The 22,789-nt window shown below is 40.2% G+C and overlaps 1 protein-coding gene across 4 annotated transcripts in view; it reads left to right on the top strand.

Moving 5' to 3' along the window:
• The window catches only part of ARHGEF37 (Rho guanine nucleotide exchange factor 37), a 76,807-nt gene extending 60,579 nt beyond the window's left edge, over positions 1-16,228 (top strand). For all 4 annotated transcript variants that reach the window (XM_072630682.1, XM_072630684.1, XM_072630685.1 and 1 more), the window contains 4 exons: positions 1,094-1,222; positions 2,015-2,210; positions 4,538-4,692; positions 11,908-16,228. In XM_072630682.1, the coding sequence (XP_072486783.1) occupies positions 1,094-1,222; positions 2,015-2,210; positions 4,538-4,692; positions 11,908-12,141 (714 nt within the window). In that variant the 3' untranslated portion in view covers positions 12,142-16,228. The remainder of the gene's footprint in view (positions 1-1,093; positions 1,223-2,014; positions 2,211-4,537; positions 4,693-11,907) is intronic.
• The last annotated feature ends 6,561 nt before the right edge of the window (positions 16,229-22,789 follow it).

Raw genomic sequence — 22,789 nt, forward strand, 5'->3', positions numbered from 1 at the left:
TTCAGCAGTTTCAGAATAAATAAAAGGCTAACTAACCCTTGGCTGTACGATGAGTAAGCATTCTTTGCCCAAAGATGTACTGTGTTAGAAAACTTTTGAGTAAGACCTGTGGTTCCCTAGGTAGGGTTTTGAGGTTGCCTAGTTTTTGATACAGGACACACAGAGATGGCAATTATTATTGGATTTATGTGGGGGGAAAGGATCAGCTTCCTCAAACTAAGAAATACAGGTGGAGGGACTTCACATTCAATCCCTTTTCCCAGTGGGTTGGCATAGCTGAATCGTCTCAGGCTACAGGACAGATGTGTAGAGTATGGAATAGTATCATATACAAAAAGCATTTTACAACCTTGTCTCTTTTCTATACTCAATCAATAGATGATAGTCTCATTGTATCTGTTAAAGTTCTCTATTACCTCAGACTCATCTTTCCCATTAGGGACATTGACCTTATTTGGAATCAGAATTTATAACCATTTATTATCATTGCCTTGCTGTTCAGTCATTTCAGTCACGTCTGACTCTTGGTGACCCTATTTGGGGTTTTCGTGGCAAAGATACTGGACTGGTTTGCCCTTGCCTTCTTCAGTTCATTTTACAGTTGAGGAACTGAGGCAAAGTTAAGTGACTGGTCCAGGGTCACACAGTTAGAATAAGTCTAAGAGTTGAGTCACTGGGTGGGATTCACTGAGTCTTACCTGGCCAGTAAGAAGCAGCTACGTGGCTCAATGGATAGATCCCTGGGTCTGGAGTCAGGAAGACCTGAATTCAAATCCAGCCTCAGATACTTATGAGGTATGTGACCCTGGACTAGTCACTTCACCTTTGTTCGTCTTAATCCACCAGAGAGGGAAATGGCAAACCACTCCAGTATCTTTACCAAGACAATTCCAAATGGGGTCATGAAGAGTTGGACGTGACTGAAAAACAACAATACCTGGTCAATAGGTTACCTGCTTAGAACACAGAAAATCATATTGTCAGATGAGCAGTAGCTTTGCATACGTTGCATGGGACAAGGATCTTTTCATTCTTTGATCTCTCCTAATCATCCTCTTCTGGTTCGTCTCTGACTTCAGTCTCTTTTCCCCAGCTGCCCCACAGTCATGTTTCTGAATCTGACTTCAGGAGGCTGGTGGAAGACACATTGGGCAAGACCAGTGCGCAGCTTCACTCTTTCCGCCAGAGCTTTGAGAAGGTGTTGCCAGTTCCAGTAACACAAGTAAGTGTTCCCAGAGGGCCCACCCTCTCCCCAAGCCCTGTATACATAGCTCAGACAGGGCTCTGCAAGTAGAAACCCTACAGAAGTATTGATTGGTTATAAAAGCAGGATTTTTCTGTAGTGGAATACCACCCGAATTGTACACTTTCGGTTTAGTTTTCCATCTTGAGAACAGTGCTCCTATAGCACTGAGGCAGCTAAGGTGGGGAGGTGTATAGAGCATTGGCCCTGGAGTCAGGAGAACCTATGTTCAAATCTGGCTGCAGACACTTACTAGCTGTGTGACCCTGGGCAAGTCATTTAACCTTGATTTCCTCCAAAAAACAAAAACAAAAAAAAAAACCCCTTAGTAATGTGGACCTAGAAGGGAACTTGGAAATGAAGCTTAGACTGAGACCATTAAGCTACTTCTTTTTCAGCCACAAGATTCTGACATCTCAAGTCCTGCTCCTCATTTTGTAAATGTGGAACCTAAGACTCGGAAAGGAGAAGACACTTGGGATAGGTTAGCACAAAAGCCTAACTCTCAAAATAGGGCTCTTCACATTCTATCAATGGTGGGGTTTGCCTGAGAAGACAAAGCCAGCCAGAATGAAGAGACATATTTAGTTTAATATAAAGAAAACCTTCCTCATGATGAGATGCCTCTCAGGTAGTGACTAGATGGCCACTTATCAGGCTGTAGAAAAGAAATGCCCAGGAATAGGTTGGATTTGGTGTCTTCTGGGAGTGTCCCTTCCCACTGGGATACTGGGTGATTCTATGACTCCTTACCACTTCTCCTTTGTCTAGCCACTCCAGCCTGCTGCAGAAAGACAAGTCCAGACACTCCTGAGCAAGTATGGCCCTAGCAAGCTTTACCAGGTGACAAGTAACATCAGTGGGAGTGGAAATCTGGCTCTGACTCTTCAAAGAGGGCAGGTTGTGGCTCTCCTTCAAGACAGGGATACCAAAGGCAATACTAGTCGTTGGCTGGTGGACACTGGAGGTATGTACACGAGGAACTTGGAAAGTCTCTTTTTTTCCTTTGGGGAAAGCCTGTGAGCCACTCTGCAAAGACTGACAGGGAAAAAGCTGATCTGTAGAACAACCAATGAATCATATTAACCATGTCACATAAGGACTAATAGAAGAAACATTTTTTTTTTTCCTGGGGAAGGGAAGACTTAAGAGAGTACATGATCAGTGTTCAAATATCTGAGGAGTTGTCATGGAGAAAAGAAATAGAATTATTAACATCTCAATTTTTGTGTCACTTTAAGGTTTATAAAGCCATTTAAATACATTATCTAATTTTGATCATCACAACAATTATCTCTATTTTATAAATGAGGAAATGGAGGTTAAGGAATTTTCCCAGGTCACATGACAAGCAAGCCTCAGAGATTATCTCTGAATCTAATTCTTCATGCCTCCAAGTCTGGCACGATCCACTTGGCCAAGCTTATTATTATTAAATTATTATTTGTTCTGCTGAGACCCAGCAGACAAAACTAGGAGCAATAAGTAGGAAGTAGACTTCAGTTGAAAATAAAGAATTGATTTTCAGCAATCAGAGCTATCCAGCATGGAATGTGCTGTCCTGTGAGGCAGTGAGCTTCCTCCTGCTTGAGAAACACTCAAGAAACAGCTAGGTGACCACTCCTCAAGGGTGCTCAAGAGGAGGTTTCTGCTCAGGTAGGGGTTGGACCATGTAACTGACCTCTGTAGTCTATTCCAACTCTTAGATTCCTGGGCTCCTCAGTCATCCTGTGTGTGCTGGAGGCCTCCATTTCAGGCCTTTGTATTATAAAAGTTGGTGTGACACACACATAGAGACAGAGTGCACAGAGTGAATTGAAGAGGATGGGATCATATCTTAAAAAAATGAAATCAAGCAGTGAGAGAGAAATATATTGGGAGGAGAAAGGGAGAAATGGAATGGGGCAAATTATCTCTCATAAAAGAGGCAAGAAAAAGACTTATTAGTGGAGGGATAAAGAGGGGAGGTGAGAGAAAAACATGAAGTTTACTCTCCTCACATCCCACTAAAGGAAGGAATAAAATGCACACTCATTTTGGTAGGAAAACCTATCTTACAATACAGGAAAGTGGGGGATAAGGGGATAAGCAGGGTGGGGGGGATGATGGAAGGGAGGGCATGGGGAGGAGGGAGCGATTTGAGGTCAACACTCATGGGGAGGGATAGGATCAAAAGAGAATAGAAGTAATGGGGGACAGGATAGGATGGAGGGAAATAGAGTCAGTCTTATACAACACAACTATTATGGAAGTCATTTGCAAAACTACACAGATTTGGCCTATATTGAATTGCTTGCCTTCCAAAGGGAAGGGGTGGGGAGGGAGGGAGGTAAAGAAGTTGGAACTCAAAGTGTTAGGAACAACTGTCGAGTAATGTTCTTGCCACTAGGAAATAAGAAATACAGGTAAAGGGGTATAGAAAGTTATTTGGCCCTACAGGACAAAAGAGAAGATGGAGACAAGGGCAGAGAGGGATGATAGAAGAGAGAGCAGATTGGTCATAGGGGCAATTAGAATGCTTGGTGTTTGGGGGGGGAGGGGACAAAAGGGGAGAAAATTTGGAACCCAAAATTTTGTTAAAATGAATGTCAAATAAATAAATTAAAAATAAATAAATAAATAAAAGTTGGCGTGAGACTCCCAATTTGGGTGGCAGTTGCAGTTCGTATTAGATGTGAGTGCCAGTGCTTCCTTTTGGCTGAAGCATATTTGGAGTGCTTGGGCAAAGCTCCAGAATGCCCTATTTGTGAAACGACAAACTTTGTCTTATGTGCACACTCGCAGGGCCTTCCTTTGAGGAAAAGAGATTTTTTCATCATCCTGTCCCTCTTCATAAAGGTAGCCGGACCCAGAAGAGGGGAAATACATAGTGCCAGGAATGGGGCACTCAGGGTTGCAGGCCAGAACTGCTTCTAAGCACAGGGCAGGGTGCTAGGTGTCGTATAGGGGAGTTCCCCATCCTTCCGTTTCATTCATTTATATAATCTCTAACCACCTTACTTGATTTCAACCCCCAGTCAATAATGACCTTCCCCTTGGACCACATATAGCATTTGATTTTTCTTGTGAGCTTTGTTATACATTTCTACATTTATGTTTGACCCCTTTCCTATAATATAAGCTACATGGAGGCAGATACACTATTTTATCTGAACTTTGTACCTCCCTACCAGGACCTAGCACAGTGTTTTACCCTCTTAATAAATTTTTGTTGAATGTAGGAAATTGGAAACTTGTTTATCCCTACCAGAGAACTACCTGCCTATCTCAGAAAAGTTTCCATGTGCATTGCAGGCTATCGAGGGTATGTGCCAGCTGGAAAACTAGCGCCATATCAGGTGGTCCCACCTGAGGAGTCCAGAATGCAGGCGGGGTCAGGCGATGGTTTCAGGTTCCCTCCAGCAGAGGCTCCCAGGACATCAGCCCATGCTGTCACGCCTGTTTTTCAGGTAGGTTTGAAAGAAAGGACAACTCGAATTTATGTCACTCCTTGGACATAAATGTTTCTATTTCCTCCTTTGCTAGAGAGCTCAAAGTGCTGTAAAAAAAAAAAGTTTTAATGATGCTGTTTTATATCATTTTTCCTTCCCATAGACTCCATATGGAGACCCCTGACTCTATAGACCTTTCTCTTATAACAAAAGAACATAAGTAAGAAATATCAAAGCAACACATCTGTTGTGTCTGACAACATAAGTCCTCATTCCATCCTATACTGGTTATTATCTGTGTCTGGGGAGATGGCTCACTCAGAGCCTGAGGATTCAGATAAACATGCCTTTTAATAAAAACATATTCAATATCCCCAGGGGCAGCTGTCTTCAAGGCAGTTGGAAGGTATTTCCCTGCAGTAAAAGCATTTGGCAAGGAAGCTCCCTAGCATCTCAGTAACTCTCTGCCAAAGTCCTAAAAACCACTTTTCTATTCTTCTTGCCCAAAGGTCCCATCACTGGGTCTCAGATCAATTTACCTGGAGGCCAAGTTAAATCCGATTGCCTCAGATTTACCCCATAGCTTCTTAGCTCACCACAGTCCCTGATGATGTTGTGGGAGAAGGGAAAAGAGGGGCAAGTAACTCACCTCCCCAGTTCCACCAAGATCGTGGCCCACAACACATACCTATATCTCTGACCCCTCTGCTAAAAGATGGCAGGGATGTTTTACCATCAGTCCTTCAATGTCAAAAGCGTTCACTGCATCAGTCAGAGTTTCAGTGCCTATCGGTGTTATTTTCCTCTTCTTTATGGCCGTTATGTGACCTCTGTTTCTCTTGATTTTCCTGATTTCTTTCTGTATCAGTTCAAGTGAGGTTTCCCATGTTATTTTGCATTTGTCATAGCCATTATTTCTTGTGACACAATATTCCATTACATTCATATGAATGCTCCCTTCTCTGGGTTTTTATAATATGACCCTTTCCTGGTTCTTCTACCGTTCCTTCTGCTACTTTCTAGCATCCTTTTCAGGTTCATTTTCTGTGTCCCTTTCCCTAATGGTGGGTGTCCCAGAAGGCCCTGTGCTGGGCTCGCTTTTCTTTTTTCTTTGATCTCATCAGTTCCTATGGGTTCAGTTGTTAACTCTTTGTTGATGATTCCTAGACCTATATATTCAGCCCTACTTTCTTTCCTGACCTCTTGTCCTATATCATGACCTGTCCATTTGAACTGGATATCTTACAGACATCTTAAATTAAATATGTCTAAAATGTAACTCATCATTTTTCATCCCCAACTCATTCTTCTTTTGAATTTCTCTTTTAAAAAGGCACCATCATCCTTCCAGTTATACAAGTTGTTCCCCCTTGGTTACCTTCTTGACGCACTCACTCTATACATCTGAAAAGTTGATACATAATCCCCCTTCTCTGTATTCATATAGCCACCAATCTGTTTTAGTGCCCCAACATCTCTTACGTAGACTGTTGCAATAACCTCCTAATTAGTCTCTGTGCCTCGAGTCTCTCCCCAATTCATTCTGTCCTCCACATAGGTATTTAGCCAATTCCAGGGCTTGATATTCCTTTCTTGACCTGTGTTCGAATCCTTGTCCCCCCACTTACCATCTGGGAGCCTTGGAAAAGTCACTTCATTCCCATGACCCTCCTTTTCTTCATCTCCAAAATGAGGGGGGGACTAGATAGTATTCTAGGGTCATTTTCAACTTTAAATTTATGCTTCTGTGATTCAAGTAAAATTTACAATTGGTCTGCAAGCAAAAAGAGAAAACCCACAGATAATAAAGATGAGACATAAACTTTTGATAAAGTACATCATTTAATATTTTAAATTATAAAATATAAGAATCTTTCCTTTACATGATTGAAAAGTATGTATTTTAAGCCACAAGTTAATATTATCTACTTTGGAAGAAACTAGGTGGACATTCGCACTAAAAACAGGTATAAAATCCATCATCTATCAATCAAAAAGCATATCTCCAATATGCCAGGCGTTTTGCTAAATGCTGGGGCTGTAAGGACAAAAGTGCTTCAAGTTTACATTCCAACAGAGAGGGCAATATGTACCTATACAAGTGTACATGTAATATAAAATGGTTTTGGTTTTTAATAGAGAGAGCACTAATGATTGACGGGAATCAGAAGGTGGTCCTTGAGCCACACCCTAAAGGTAATGAGAAAGTTCATTCCAGGCACTGAGGAAAGTCAGTGTGAGAGTACAGAGATGGGAGATGGAGCCTTTTGTGTGGAGCATGGAGGGTAAGCCAGCGGGGCTGGATCTCACAGTGTGTGAAGGGAAGCGAGGTGTAAAAAAGGTAGATGGTGTGTCCCTGGAAAAGTGGGGAGGACCATGTTGTAAAGGGCTCTGAATGGCAAGCAGAGGCACTTACATTTGATTCTATCAAACATAAAGAGGCACTGAGAAGGTACGTAATGTGGTCAGACCTCTGCTTTAGGAAAATCATTTCCGCAGCTATGTGGAGCATGGGTTGGATTGAGGAGAAGCTTGAGATAGAAACCCCAATTAGGATGCTGCTAAAATGGCTTAGATGGGAGATGAGAGGGCATGAACTGGAGTGGTCACTGTGTGAGTCACAAGAATCGAACTTGACCTCATTCATGATTAATTGCATTAATTCAAATAGAAATGACAAGATGTGTCAGCTTATTTGATATATGAGGTGAGTGAGTGTGAGGAATCTGGAAAGATAATAGACAGGAGAAGGTGAAGTAGGTCTGAAGGGAAAGAGATTGGGTTTGGATTTGGATAGGTTGAGGTTGAGGTATGGGAATGGAGCTCAGGAGGGGGAACTAAAAGAGACTTATCCATAAGCATTGACATGCTCTTAAAATGTTAGTAATTAAACACTGTCAGATATGGCTGCTTAATAGTATTCTTTGTTAGAATGAAAGGTTTTAGAGAGTGTAGAGAAGTCACAGCTAGAAATGACTGTGATGTGAAATCAGGTCATCAATAAATCTTTAAAGGAAAAGAGATAAGTGTCACCAAGAACAATAAAGACATTGAAGGACTAATCACTGACAATAAAGAAGCTGGAAACATCTCCGTTTGTAGATGACATGACTATAAATTGACAGAAACCAGCACAGTCACCAGCCACAGAATTCATCGGGGCAAAATTAGTGCTGTAGAGTATTGGGGTGTGAGATCCTCATAGAAAGAATTTTCATGTTCATATATTCCCCCAAAGAATCAATGTTAATTGGGAGAGAAATAGCTTTTATAATAACAGCAAAGGGTATTGCATATTTAGTGTTAATTTGCATACATGAAATCTATGTAAAGATAACTTCAGAATGGTTTTGACAGAAATCAAGGAAAAACTGCCCAGAGGAACGGCTCTGACTCATTGTTAGGTTAAACAAATATAGTAAAAATGTGACTACTTCCTAGACTCATTTACAGATTGAACATAATACGAGTCAGAATTATTCATAGGTTATTTCTCTGGGGGTGGGGGTGGGAAGAAGTTTGGTTCAGGCCTTTGATTTTGTCAGTATAGAGAAGACTGGTGGTATAGAAACAAGATGGACAGCAAAGATAGCAGAAAAAAGCCTGAAATCTAGAGCCTATTGGAGCTGTATGCTGGGTACATAAACCTGTTTTGGGTGCGCTGCTGATCACATGCATACTACTAGTGAGAAAAATAGCTTTACCAAGGCAGATCAACAACCACTCTGCAGTTTATAGTCTTGTGATGTGCCAGGAGCACTGAGTTAGGTGACTTTTCCAAGGTCATACAACAACCAGCAGACATCAGAGGTGGAACTTGAACCCAGATTTTCCTGGCAAGTTTCTGTCCACTGTGTGAGTCTGCTTCTCAGGTCATTTTTTTGGAATTACCCAAAGTCTTGACAAAATTCATGTGGGAACATAGGAAAGAATATCAAGGAAAGCAATAAAAAAGAAAGGATGACTAGAGACTTGCCTGATCAAATTTGTAATGTTCTCTAGAGCAAGAGTTATTAAAAACTGTCTGGTTCAAAAGAAAACAAATAGATCGATGAAACAGAATAGTGAACCCAGAAATACAGAAGTAGAAACAGTTTATTCTCTCTCTCTCTCTCTTTCTCTGTATATATATTCACATGCATATGTACAAATATGTAAATATTTTAAAGCACTTTTGGGATATATACACACACATACATTGTATGTATATATACACACTATATATGTATGTGTGTATGTATACACTCAGTGTTTGACAAACCTATATTTTGAAAGATCTAGGAAATGGAATTAATATCCAATTAAAACTGTAAGGAAAATCGAGTAGTAAAAACTAGGTTTGGAACCCTTACTCATAATACACATGAAGATAAATTCTTTATCAGTTATATATATGTATATTCTATGTCTATATTTTTAAAATGTAGAATGCTTAAAAAAAAGGAATACAAGTCTTAGCCGTGGTAAGAACATTTCCATCAATCAAGCAAATGGAAGAAATTATTGGCAATTAGGTCAATGCATTTGACTGTACAAAAATAATAGGATGCTGTATAATAATAAAAAAAATAACTTCTCTAAATTAACAGAAAAGAAAGAGACTAGTAACAATATTTGCAGTAAATCTATTAGACAAAAACTTGACATCTAGAATTGACAGTATCTGTATGTGGGTCTCTGGAGTTTTCTAGGGTCCTCCATTTATCACATGCATTCACATTAACTTTGCCTATAATGTTCAAATATTCTGTTGAGGCTCCTTCCTTGGATGGGATCCATCACTGGCAATTCATTTAGCTGATTGGCCAGGGGTACCCTGATAAGGGGACAGCTAGGTGTGCGGAGGATAGAGTGCAGGATCTGAAGTCAGTAAGATTCATCTCCCTGAGTTCAAATCTGGCCCCTCAGACACTAGCTGTGACTAGTAAGTCACTTAACCCTGTTTGCCTCAGTTTCCTCATTTGTAAAATGAGCTGGAAAGAGAAATGGCAAATCACTCCGGCATCTTTGCCAAGAAAACTCCAAACAGGGTCACGAAGAGTTAGACACTACTGAAACGACTGAACAACAAAAGCCCTGATAAGAATTTTTCACAAGCACAGAATGAACTTTATCAACTCATAGATAAAATGCAGCATCAGTCAGTCAGTTAATAATCAACACATCTTTATTAGGCACCTGTTCTGTGCCAGGTGTTAAGCCAAGTGGGCATGGCAATAAGATTTTCTCTATGTGTCTTCCATATGCTGATATGTCATCCTCCCTGATACCATGTAAGCTTTTTGAGGGGAGGAACTATTTTATTTTTTTATTTTAGAATCCCTAGCTTCTAGCAAAGTGCCTGACACATAGTAGGCATTTAACAAATGCCTTTTGAGTCATTTATTGATTTCTCACAAGTTCCCCACACTAATGGCATCATAGATTTCCCTAAATACATGAGTGCATACACAGCACATATGTTTATATGTATAACATGCATGCACATGTGCATATCACACACACACATATATATGTGTGTGTGTATATATATATATATATATACTGTGTATATACACTTGTGTGTGTGTGTAGGATAGGTCCTAGATTTGCGAGTTAATTAGTATAGGAAAATCTTGGGTGAGGATATTCCCTCTATCAATGCAGATCAACATCTTTTACTCAACTTATAGTCTTAGAGAATTATCTAGAGCAGAAACCTGACACATACCTGCATTTTGGCCAACAATACTTCCAAGTGAGACCTGAATCAGATTAATATGTAATTGGGAAATATCTAGCAAAATAAAGATGAAATGGAACATAGATAATGTTAATAATTGATTTTCCAAGTCAGTATTCAGCCAGTAGGGATGCTTATGTGTCGTGTAGTGTTTTATTTGAGATTGACATAACTGCTCTAGAGCCTTAAACAGTTAAATGACTAGACCAGGGTGACAGGATCAACAAGTGTTAGAGGCAGGATTTGCATGCATGCACATGCTTGTGTGTGCTCACACACACTCACACACACATACACACACACTCACACATACTCTAACACACACACTGTCACACACGAACACACTCCCACATACTCACACACACTCTCACACACACACATGCACACACACACACTTACACACACTCACACATACACACACTCTCACACACACACATACATTCTCACACACTCACACCTACACTCACACACATACATTCACACACACTCATATACACTCACACACATACACTCACACACATACACACTCACATACATACACACACACGCATACACATACACTCTCACACACACATGCACACACACACACACTCACACATACACACTCTCACGCACGCACTCACACACACACACACACACACTCACGCATACTCACACACGCACACACACACATTCTCACACACACTCACATACGCTCATACACACTCACACACTCACACACTCCTGTCTCTGGTTGCTGCCAGGATGTCATAGATGCCATACTTTCTGATGCAGCCCTGAGGGTTTTTGACAGGTGAAGGAGAGTACCTCAGTTGCCTGGGGCAAGTCAAACTCCCCATTCAAGGGTAGCCAGGTACCAGTCAATACTAGGGATTCAGCAGAAAAGACAATGGAAGGGAAATGAGAAACAACTATGGGCATGAACCTGGGATGGGTGAACCACTGTCCTCTTGCGAACAGGGAGTGAATAATGCTAGCAAGGGGTTTAGCCATATAAGGGCCCCATCCTTGAAAGGATTTTAGTAAAAATTGGAGTCCCACTAGTCATGGATAGTGTACATCTTGGCTTTCTAGTAACTCTAACAGTCTCTGATTCTTTCAGAGACATCAGTCTCTAAGTTAGAGAAGGAGCTGGAGACATGGTCAGATCCCTCATTAATAAGAGACCAGAAGTGAGAGAAACGCTAAGGTGAGACAGTGGCCAAGTGTGAGGATCTTGGGAATGTTGACTGAGAGCTGGAAGGGACCTTAGATTCCATCTGGTTTAACCCCTTCATTTTACAGGTGAATAAACTGAGGCCCAGAGAAATGAGATGATTTTCTCAAAGACAATGAGTGAGAAAATCAGGGTTCAGACCTAGGTCCTCTGACTCCACATACAGTGCCCTTTCCACTGTACCATGCTGCTTCCCAAGTCATTGATGGCAAAAAATGGATTTGAACCCCTTTTGTTCTTGGATTATTATGTCTTTCTTGATCTCCTCATTTTCTTACTCTCTGTGTGTTTTTAGGTGGTGGCAGCATATCCATTTGTAGCCAGGAGCAGCCATGAAGTAAGCCTACAGGCTGGACAACCAGTAACGATCCTGGAGAGGCAGGACAAGAAGGGGAACCCAGAATGGAGCCTCGTAGAAGTGAATGGACAGAGGGGTTATGTACCCTCCAACTTCCTGGTCCACATTCCAAGTCCTGCACCTTGGGGCTGGAGTCTGCCCACTTGTAACAGTCCCCCATCACACATGTAGTAGCAGGGGCAGGAGGGAGGCTGTGAAGGATTCTCAGTCGGACAGTGTGTGTTGATTGGGGTAAGAAGGTTCTCAGAGCAGAGCACGGCTGGGTGGGTATGAGACAAAGCAGTAGGAAAATAAAACAAATCTACCAGATAACCATCTCCACTGCTGCCGAGGAAGTGGGGTGCAGGGTGAGGGTGAGTACTCCAGAATGTCTCTCCATGGCACCTTTGTGGGCAAAGAAGGTTCATGAGAGCTTGGCCTACTGGCTTGAAGTCACACATTACAAGAAGCAATGTATGAGAGAAAGGTGTCACAATGCTTTGGAAAGGATGCGATGTGGCATTAGAGGATTTGAGTTTGATTCTGGCTCTCCGAGTTACTATTTATGTGGCTTCAGCTAAGTCAGTTATCCCCTGTGGGCCTCCAGATCTGCATCTGTAAAATGAGGGGGTTGCATTAGGTGGCCTCCAAGGTTCCTTTCAGCCCAAAACCTGTGATGCTATGATCCTAACATGAAGCTCTCAGCCCAGGAGCTGTGAACATTCAGAGACAGTTTCTTCCATACTGGGTGAGAGCATTGATCCCAGGACTGGGCAGGAGATCTGTGCCTAGATTAGGCTGCAGTCTCTCAGTGAGCATGATCCGTAAAATGCCCAGCATATATGTAAAAGTTTGTTTTGTTTTTTTAAACAGCATCTGGAGGCACAGTGGATTAGAGCACTGGTCCAGGAAACAGGAAGACTCAAGTTCAGCTCTTAATAACTGTGTAACCTTGAGCAAGTCACTTAACCCCTATTTGCTTTAGTTTCCTCAGCTGTAAAACGGAGATAACAAAGCACCTACCTCCCAGAGTTGTGAGGATAAAATGAGACGATATTTGTAACATGGTTAGTGCAGTGTCTGTCACATAGTAAGTGCTATAGAAATGCTGTTTATTTAGATTATTATTTATGCTAGCTATCTAGGGAAGATTCAGCAAGTCCTGGAGGTTTCTTGTTTATTGGTTGGGTTTGCAGTTCAGTGATCATCTCTAGACATTTTGTGATTATTAGCAAATTTTCCTTAAATCTGGAACAAAATTACGATTTCAATTTTGAATATAGCACGTGCTTGATGATTATTTCAGGGAAAGTTTGCCACTTTCTTTTGGGGGGGGGTAGGGCAGGGGTCAGTCTCACATAGCCACCTATGTCCCAAACAAAGGTAGCCCAGGTAATCAGCAGTTTTTGTGTAGAAGCTCATAATCAGCCAGCTCTTCAAAGATAACTTGTCTAGATTGGGAGAGACCATGTATATTTTTAGTGCTGGCTAGAATTTTGGGACCAAGGTCAAAATGTCTATGCTTTTAGGCAAAGGATAAAAAACATTCATTGCAAGATACACAGAGGAACTAGTACATACGTGGAAATTTTTTTTTTAATTATAAAGATTAGATGGAACAAAATTAGAGTGACTTTCCAAGCGTGAGAAGAGGTAATATTTTGATTTAATAATCAAAGGAGGTGTCAGACCAATGCCCTATCCTGTTGTGGCCATTGTAACAGCTAATTCAGCCTGAGTTATGCCTGCTGAAGTGGCCACAGGAAAAATAGATCCTCATAGTTAGGAGTACCAAGAAATTCATTTTCTGGTGTTCCTCCAAGGGTGGCCGCTGTCTGGTGATGAGAGAACCCCAGTCCATAGGGTCCCTTTCACCAGATCCAGATCCACTTTACCTAACGTTCCAAGCTCACTGTCCTCCTCCTTCTGGAAGCAGGAAGGCCATCCATAAAATGGGACCCATTTAGCTCTGAACTAGACTGGGTAACCATGGGGCACTGCTGAAAATGTCAGAGGCCAAATTAACATGGGACCTGTTGATCTAGAATATCCTGAAGATAGATTTTTGTTGAGTGTATTTTGTGAAGATTTGCACAAAAGTTGATTTTTTTTTAGACATACAGGAGGTAGTGAAAGATGCCTGGGGCATCTACATTTCCCATGTAGGGGAAATAAAAGTTGCTTCCTAACTTGTAGGAGAGGATCCATAGGCTGTTAGAGAGCATTGGAGGATTAATACTGTTGTCTGTATTAGTCAGGAAATATTTATTAAGAACCTACTATGTGTCAGACACTGTGTTAAGCTATTAATACTAATAGCTAAGTGCCGGTAGTGTTAGTGATACATTTTAAGGGGAGTGGGAGTTTGGTATAGATTCCCCTTCCAAGGCTAGTATATGTCAGAAGCTGGCCTTGAACTCGCATCTTCCTCACCCCAAGGGCAGTCCCCTCTCTACTAGACCTTCTGGTTCTCAGTTACAATGATAATAACTTATATTTCCCTAGCACTTTAAGGTTTGCAACGCACTTTCTTCCCAACCCGGTGATATAAGCAATTTTAAGTATTATCCCCATTTTAGAGTTGAAGAAACTGAGGTTTAGAGTGGTTTAGTGACATCTCCAAGATCACCCAGCTACTAAGTAGCAGAAATGGGATTAGACTCCTGCTTGAGACCAAAGTGCATTCCTCCCAACATACTGCCTCTTAACCTGAAGTTTCCACATCAGCCAGCAGAGGGTGCTAGAACCACTCCTAACCAGATCCACTATAACAATGTGAGTGGGCAGTTCCAGTCTCTGGGGAAAGCCCTTTACCAGCTTGTGCCATGATCAGGATCCTGCTGAGAATGAGGTGAGAGTAACCAATGAATGGAGCCTGATCCTGGGGTCCTGAGAGGTGTCACTGGGTGGTCGTGATGCTGGAAGGGAGTGCTGCCCTGGGAGCTTGGGGCCAAATGCTGGTGAGGCTGGCTGGTGTCTGCCACGGGCATTCTGGAGCAGTTCAGATATGGGGCAACTTGTGGAACGATGGGGCAGGGTAGGGAGCAGCATTCTGGATTCCTCCTGCCCCCAACTTTATTCACCCCAGCTTTTCTTGTCTTTGAAAAAACCTATACCTGACCTTATCATGCCTGCCAGTCACTCCTTTATTTCCTGCAAACACTTTTGGAATATCCAGTGGTCCTGCTCATTTTGGCTTCTTATATGACCAGTGAAATCCCTGTTCCCTTGAACTATGTGGCTAGATTAAGATTTATTAGATTTTGAGACAGCAATTATTTGGAAAAGATAGGATATGAGTCCCAGGTATCTTTAGGGAACTTAGTAGAATGTGCCTTTGGATTGACTCAGAGCCATTAATTGCACTGTGATATATTTATTATTCTATAAATATTTTAAAATTGGCTACATGTCTTAGGTATTATTTATTTTGCCCAGGCCTTGAGCCCTAAATGGCTAATTAAGCTCCATGACAGAAAACCTGGAATGGGAGAAACTATATGCTCCTTGGGGGCAATCAAAAACAATACTGAAAAGAGTTTTGATTTTTATGAACTGCTTATTTCCTCCCATGCTCTTATTACTGACCTGGGTGCCATATCCAGGGACCTGGAGAACCAAATCTGTGTATCTTGTTTGTGTTTAGTAAAAAGATTTAAATTTTTAAAAAATTATCTGCTTAATCGATTCAGGCCTTTTGCATCTGAGGTTCTTAACCTTGGGTCGATCAACTTGGATGGTGGAAAAAAACCTACATCTTTACTTCAATAGAATTGGTTTCCTTTTTATTTTATGCATTTAAAAATATTATTCTGAGAAGGGGTCCATCCATGAGCTTCACCAAATTGCCAAATGAGGCCATGACACAAAAAAACCTATTAAGAATCTCTGCTCTAGATCGTGAATTTGCATTTAGGGCCAGTGTGTTCATGGCCTAAGAATGTGCCTTCATATAGAATTAGAACCGATGTACTGTGATATATTTATTACTTGGTAAACAGATGTTTTATAATGCACTGTGCTATTTGAGTTCTGAATCTAGAGCTTAAATAGGACAATTTCTATTTATTCCTGGGAGAGAGAAGATTTGTCCAGTTTTATCCCTCCCTGTGATCTACTTACCTCCCTTGTGACTCAACTTCCTGATCTAGGAAATGGAAAAAATTATGCCTGTTACAGGAACATAGGAATGAAGGAGAATATGATGAAAAATAATTTGAATGTTGGCCATGTAGAAAATTGAGGACTACTTGAAATAAAGAACTTAACTGTATGAAAATTTATTTTACTTTTTTTCTTGCCAGCGGCTACTGGGCTTAAATAATTTTACCAAACTTCAATGTTTTTTGAGGGCTTCCTAGAGGTGTAGCCTTTTGGAAAAACCAAGACCTCTAGAATTAAAAGTGACCATCAATTCCAAAACCTTCTTTTTCCCTCCCCTCCTCTCCCTTCTCCTCCTCTCCCCTCCCCTCCCTCCCCTCCTCTCCCCTCTCTTTCCCTTTCCTCCCCTTCCGTTCTCTTCTTCCTATTTAAAATAACAGTGGCCTCGATCAGTGTTTCTTAAACTGTGGGTGACCTCATATGGGGTCATGAAAAATTTGGCAACAGTAAAAGATTTCTGAATGCACAATGAACAAAGATTAATTAAAAATCAAACATAATGAATATGAGGTGTTTCCAGCAATGTTTGCCTGTGTTGCATTGTGTAATTTCATTGCAGCCATGGTTCTGAACACAAAACATCATATTTTGCACAGCACATGCTATCACACCCCCGAACACCAACCAATGCTGCCAAAATGCGAAAAGGGGTTACAAGTGGAAAAATGTTAAGAAGCCCTGGCCTGGATCCCTTCTAGCTCTAGCTCTGTGATCTGGTGATTTGATTAATTTGCCTTTTCAATTATTTCCAAATCACCATCAAAAGAGTCCTATCTTAGTAAAAGGAACAGGGCACTAATTTGGTATATTATGAAACATGGGACCTTTCAAAGGAGAAGGATATTCCAGGCCAAAGATTCAGCAGGAAGGTAGAAGGTACATTAGCAGGAGTTAGGGAGAAAGGGACAGTTTTCTCAAGTGTCAAGGCCTGGGACAAACTTGAGTTGGTCAGAAGATCAGGAGAGTTCCTGTTGCAGCTCTTGCTGTCCTGTAGTGGGTCCACAGGTATGAGCTGCCCTCCCTCACCTTGCTAGGATTGAATTCATCTCTGGAATACTTAAAAGATATTTTCAGCCCTCTTTTACAGATCAAGAAACTGATATTCAGAGAGTTATTTGATTTGTTGGTGATCAAACAGAAAACATCAAAGTTAAAATTTGAACTCAGATTTCCTTGTAGTAAATCCAGTGCTTTCTGCAACATGTTCCCCTCTCCCCCCACTTCCCTTCATCTCTCCTCAATTGAGAGATGGGACACAAGATAGGAGTCAGTTAGATGAACAGGTAAGGGAAGGAAAGTTCCCTTGCATGGGTTGGTAGCTGGGAGTTGAGGATCCCCAGGAGCACAGCCAGGGGATGAACAACATAGAAAGCATATATAAGCCTTGACTCAAAGGGCCAATTGCATTGGGCTCTTTCCTCATTGGTGGAGATTGATGACTCAATATATCCTGTGCTTCCACGAGGGGAAGAAAAGAACCCTGGTTTTTCTCCTGGATTCCAGAATCGAGAGAGAAGATGCATGATTCCAACCTCTCTTCAGCTTCATGAAGGGAGAAGGACTCTGGGGAGAAGCTAGCAATCTCCATTATCTCCAGCTTACTACACTAGAGACTTCAGAGAATACCCCCTTGGATAAGATCTGAGACTCTCTTGAGTCTCGGTTATCTTGAGCTGAGGTATCTTGCTCTCAAGGGGAGAGCTCATTCACTCTATATTGTCTAGTATAAATTCTTCAGATACTTCTGATTTCTGCTTTTGCTATTGACTTGGATAAATGGGTTTATCTACTATGTGTATTAATTATGCAAATGGTATTTGGTGGGAAAGGAGTCAAGCCTTGGATATATAGCTTGGGACATTTCTTCCCTATTAAAGGGATAATATTTAAGGGAGCAGATAGATATATTTCTAGTCCAGTATTCCCTTTCTCTCAGGAGAGTAGAATGGTCATTCTCTGACCTCAACCTCCTGCTTTCCTCCTCACAGAAATCAAAGTTTTCGTTGGAGAAGGTAAAAGGATGAGATGGTAGAAATACATAGATTCTTGTGAATCACATCTAGAGATACTCATGTATATCATTTTGTGTGTTATGAAACATGGGAACATGTAACCTGTGTGGGCAAAGCCAAAATCATGTACTGTGCACATCTTGTACACATCAAAGAAGGAGGTGGTATATAAAGAGGGAATGGTGAGAACTAGGAGTACTTTCAGAAACCACGCTCCCATGCACTCAGTTTCCTAGGTGGGGAAGAGATAGCTCACCCAATCCTTTTTTTGGCCCAGAATATTGGAAGATGAAGAGCATGAGCTCCCCCACTGTCATGGGGAAGATGAGCTTAGGGTTCAAAGCCATATTCCTGTTGCCTTTTGAAGAAGGACTCTAAGTTGTCAAAGGTCTTCTCGTAGCCCTCATGATGTCAGTGGTCCTCTTGGAGAACAGACAAACAACAGTAACGGATACTGGGAGGGGTGGAGGGGAGGGTGAGGTGTATTTTTACACTCAGCAGGTTTGTCTACTCTGGCCTTTGGGAGACAAAAGACCTTGGGGCCTCATGTTCAATAATCTACCTTTTGTCATGTGGGAAAATCCATTTCTGTTGTTCACTTAAATTCTGAAGTACATAAGTACAGTTTGGAAAAGGCACTGTGAGAAGGGCTCCAGAAGGCAGAGGAGAACTCCTTTGCCAATCAGTTTTTCCAAGTACATTTGTTAATCATATGGGAAATGGATGAATTGAACACATACCCATACAATGTATGTTGTGTTTTTGTGTGTGTGTATAGAGAAGTAAAGAAAGAAAAAGAGAAAAAAGGGTAAGAGGGAGAAAGAAAAAAGCAAGAAAGAGGTGGAGAGAGAGAGACAGAGAGAGAGAGAGAGTGAGAAAGAGAGAGAGAACATAGAGTACCAGATAGAGAGATGGCCTTAGAGTCAGGAATACCTATGTTCAAGTGCTCCCTCTAATACACACTAGCTGTGTGATGCTGGTCAAGTCATTTCAACTCTATGGCTCCAGGTAACTCTTTCAAGATTAAGATGTTTGGCAGTTGCAGATGTTCATGAGGATATAGATATAGACATACATCTATAGATATGCTTCACTTCATAAAAATTAATTTCTGTACAAAGATACATATAATTAAAAGGAAAATAACAGATTGGGAAAAACATTGATGGCAAATGTAGCAGATAAGAACTTGACATTTAAAAGATATAACAAGCTGTTAAGTCACAGTGGTAATTAATTACCGGTTCATGATATTATAAATAAATGGTCAAAGGACATGAACAGATCATTTTCAAAAGAGGAAATAGAAATTGCTAATAATCACTTGAAAATTGTTTGACTTTCCTAATCAAATGACATAGATTAAATGAGGTACCACCTCACACCCTTCAAAAAGGCAAAAAATAATTAAAAGTAATGACAGAATGCTGGCAGGAATAGGGGAAAATAGGTACCCTCAGTCATTGCTGGTAGAACTGCAAATTTTTAGAATATTTTTGGAGAACAATCTGGCAGTTTGCAGAAGAAGTCACAAAAATAAACATATCCTTATACTCTGAAAATGTTATTAAATATTTTTAAAGGTATTCAAAGTTTTTCATAACAGCATTTCATGAAATTGCAAAACACACACACACACACACAAAACAACCTAAATGTAATGGAATTGTATAGTGCAAATAAAATCAACCAGCAGAAGAATCCGGCAAGATCTTCATGAAATAGAACAAAGAGAAGAGATCAGAACCATAAGGTAACGTATGTTAACTACAACCATTTTGAGGGATGGGAGGGATGAAGGGATGTGTAAATTGTAATGTAGTCCTTCTACTGATGCAGAACAATCTGCACCTTAAAGTTTTAGGACTTGCTTGTAAGCAATGAGACAAATGATCTGACCTGGTTCTCCCAGCCAGTGTGTGTCAGAGAAAAGATATGAAACAAATTTTTCTTGATTCTGAAGCTCTCTGCTATGGCAATGGAGTTCAAACTTTTAAAAAGGCAAAATTTAATTATGTATTAAATTGTACTTATCAGTTAAAAAAAAAAGAATTTGCATGTGTCCCCAATATGTGTATATTCATTTGGTTATTGTCCTTTGTTTTTGAAGATGACCAAAATGACCACTATGTTCGAGTCAAATTATAGTGTGTCCAGCTATGGCTGATCAGACCAGATAGGAGCTCAGAATGCTCTACCACAGGTCAGGCACAAATACTCCATGTGAACATTTGGGGTGGATTCTCTAAATTTGTGTATGTCGCTTTTCTTTTGAGCTACTTCAGTTCTGCTTTGCTTATAGAGCACAGCACCTTCTCTGACTGTCATACTGGGTGGTCCTGTGCCAGTGTCTCACCATATGAACTCTTGCCCTGAGTGAATTCTCCATAAAAACGGTCTTTTTTGGCGAGTGTTTGGCACTCAAACAATGTGGCCAGCCCATTGCAGTTGTGCTTTCTGCAGTAGAGTTTGAATGCGTGGTAGTTTAGCTCAAGAAAGAGCCTCATTGTCTGGTATTTTCTCCTGCCAGGTGATCTTTGATACTTTGATATTGATTTATTCATAACTTATATACACATCCACAGAGCCTTCATGTGTGACATTAAGGATATCCATGCTCATCATTACTATTAGATATAGTGCTAGAAACGTTAACTATAGCAAGAAGACAAGAAAAAAATTTAAGGAAATAACCATGGGTAAAAGAAACAAAATTATAATTTTTTCAGAGGATTTGACAATTTACTTAGAGGGCTCATCAACTAAAAAATTAATTGAAACAATAACTTCAGCAACATTGAAAGATATAAAATAAGCCCACATCAATCATGATTATTTCTGTATATTGCCAACAAAATTCAGCAAGAAGAGAGTCTCTTTAAAATAACTACAAAAAGAACAGAAGCATCTACCTTCTAAAACACACACAGAAACTACATGAATATAATTATAAAATAATCTTTACATAGAATTTTAATAGTTTGGAGAAATATTAATTGCTAATGGGTAGGCAAAGGCAAGATTGAAAAAGTGACAATACTGCCTAAATTAATTTATTCAGGGCCATTCCAGTTCGAAAACCAAAGGATTACTTTATAGAGCTAGAAAAAAAATATTCACCTGGAGGAACAAAAGCTCAAGAATCTCAAAGGAATTAATGAAAAAGAAGTGGAAAGGAAGGGCAGTACCAGATCTCAAACTATATTACAAAGCAATGATCATCAGAATTATTTGGTACTGGATAAGAAATGAGAGGTTAGTGCAACAGATTAGGTACACAATATATAGAAACAAATGAGCACACTAATCAGGTATTTGATAAACCCAAAGATCCTGGCTATTGGGGCAAGAACTCATTGTTCAGCAAAAACTGTTGGGAAAACTGGAAAGCAGTGTGGCAGACACTAGACGTAGACCAACACCACACACTTTATATCAAGCTCCTTTTGGGTATGTGACTTAGACATAAAGGCTGATGATAAATTAGAGGAATAAAGAAGAAGAAAAAATCTCTCAGATCTACAGATAAGTAAAGAGGAGCTTATTATCAAATAAGAGGAAAAGATGATCACAGGAGGTAAAGAACAATTTTGATTACATAAAATTAGTAAATTTTTATTCAAATAATGCCAACTTAGCTAAACTTAGAAGAGAAACAGGTAACTGGGGAACATCTCAGAAGCAAATTTCTCTAATAAAGGGCTCAGTTCTCATTTTTATATAGAGTACTGATTTCAATTTATAAGAGCCATTCCCCAAATGATAAATAGTCGAAGAATATAAACTAGCAGTTTTGGGAGGAATAAATCCAAGCTGTCAATAGTTATATTTTTTTTAAAGTGGTTCAAATGATTATTAATTAGAGAAATGAAACTTAAAGCAACTCTGAGGTCCTGTCTTATGCCCATCAAATTGACAAAAGTAGATGTAATGAAAAACAGCAAATGCTGGAAGGACAATGGAAAATAGGTATATTAATATGCTTTTGGTAAAGCTACGAACTGATCCAGGCATTCTGAAAAGCAATTGAGAACTATAACCCCAAAGTTATTGAACTGTGCATATGGTTTGACCCAGTGATACCACTACTAGGTATATAATCCCAGAGAAATAAAGGAAATGGACCCATGTGTACAAAAATATTTATAGCAGCTCTTTTTTATGGTGAAAAAGAACTGGAAACTAATGGGGTACCTATCCATTGGTGAATGACTGAAAACTTTACGTATGTGAGTGTGATGGAATGCAATTGTGCTGTAAAGAATGATGGAGCCAATTTCAGAGGAACTTGGCAAGACTTGTATGAACTGCTGAAGAGTGAAGTGAGCAGAACTGGGAGAATAGCTTATGTAATAAAAACAATGAAAAGAGAAACAGCTTTAAAAGACTTAGGAACTCTGATTGACATATTGGCCAATCATGACTCCAAAGGGATCAAGATATAAAATGCTACTCATTTTCTGATAGAGAGGTGGTGGACTCAGGGTGTAGAATGGGACTTTTTTTAGACATGGGCTATTTTGAATTTTTTTTTGCTTGACTATGCATATTTATTATAAAACTTCTTTTTCCTTCTTTTTGTTCAGGGAAGGTAGGGCAGTAGGAAAAGAAGATGAGTTTTCATTAATAGATAAAAAAAATTTTTTTAAATTATTCTACAAAATTTC

Source organism: Notamacropus eugenii, chromosome 1, assembly GCF_028372415.1.
Source record: "Notamacropus eugenii isolate mMacEug1 chromosome 1, mMacEug1.pri_v2, whole genome shotgun sequence".
NCBI lineage: Eukaryota > Metazoa > Chordata > Mammalia > Diprotodontia > Macropodidae > Notamacropus > Notamacropus eugenii.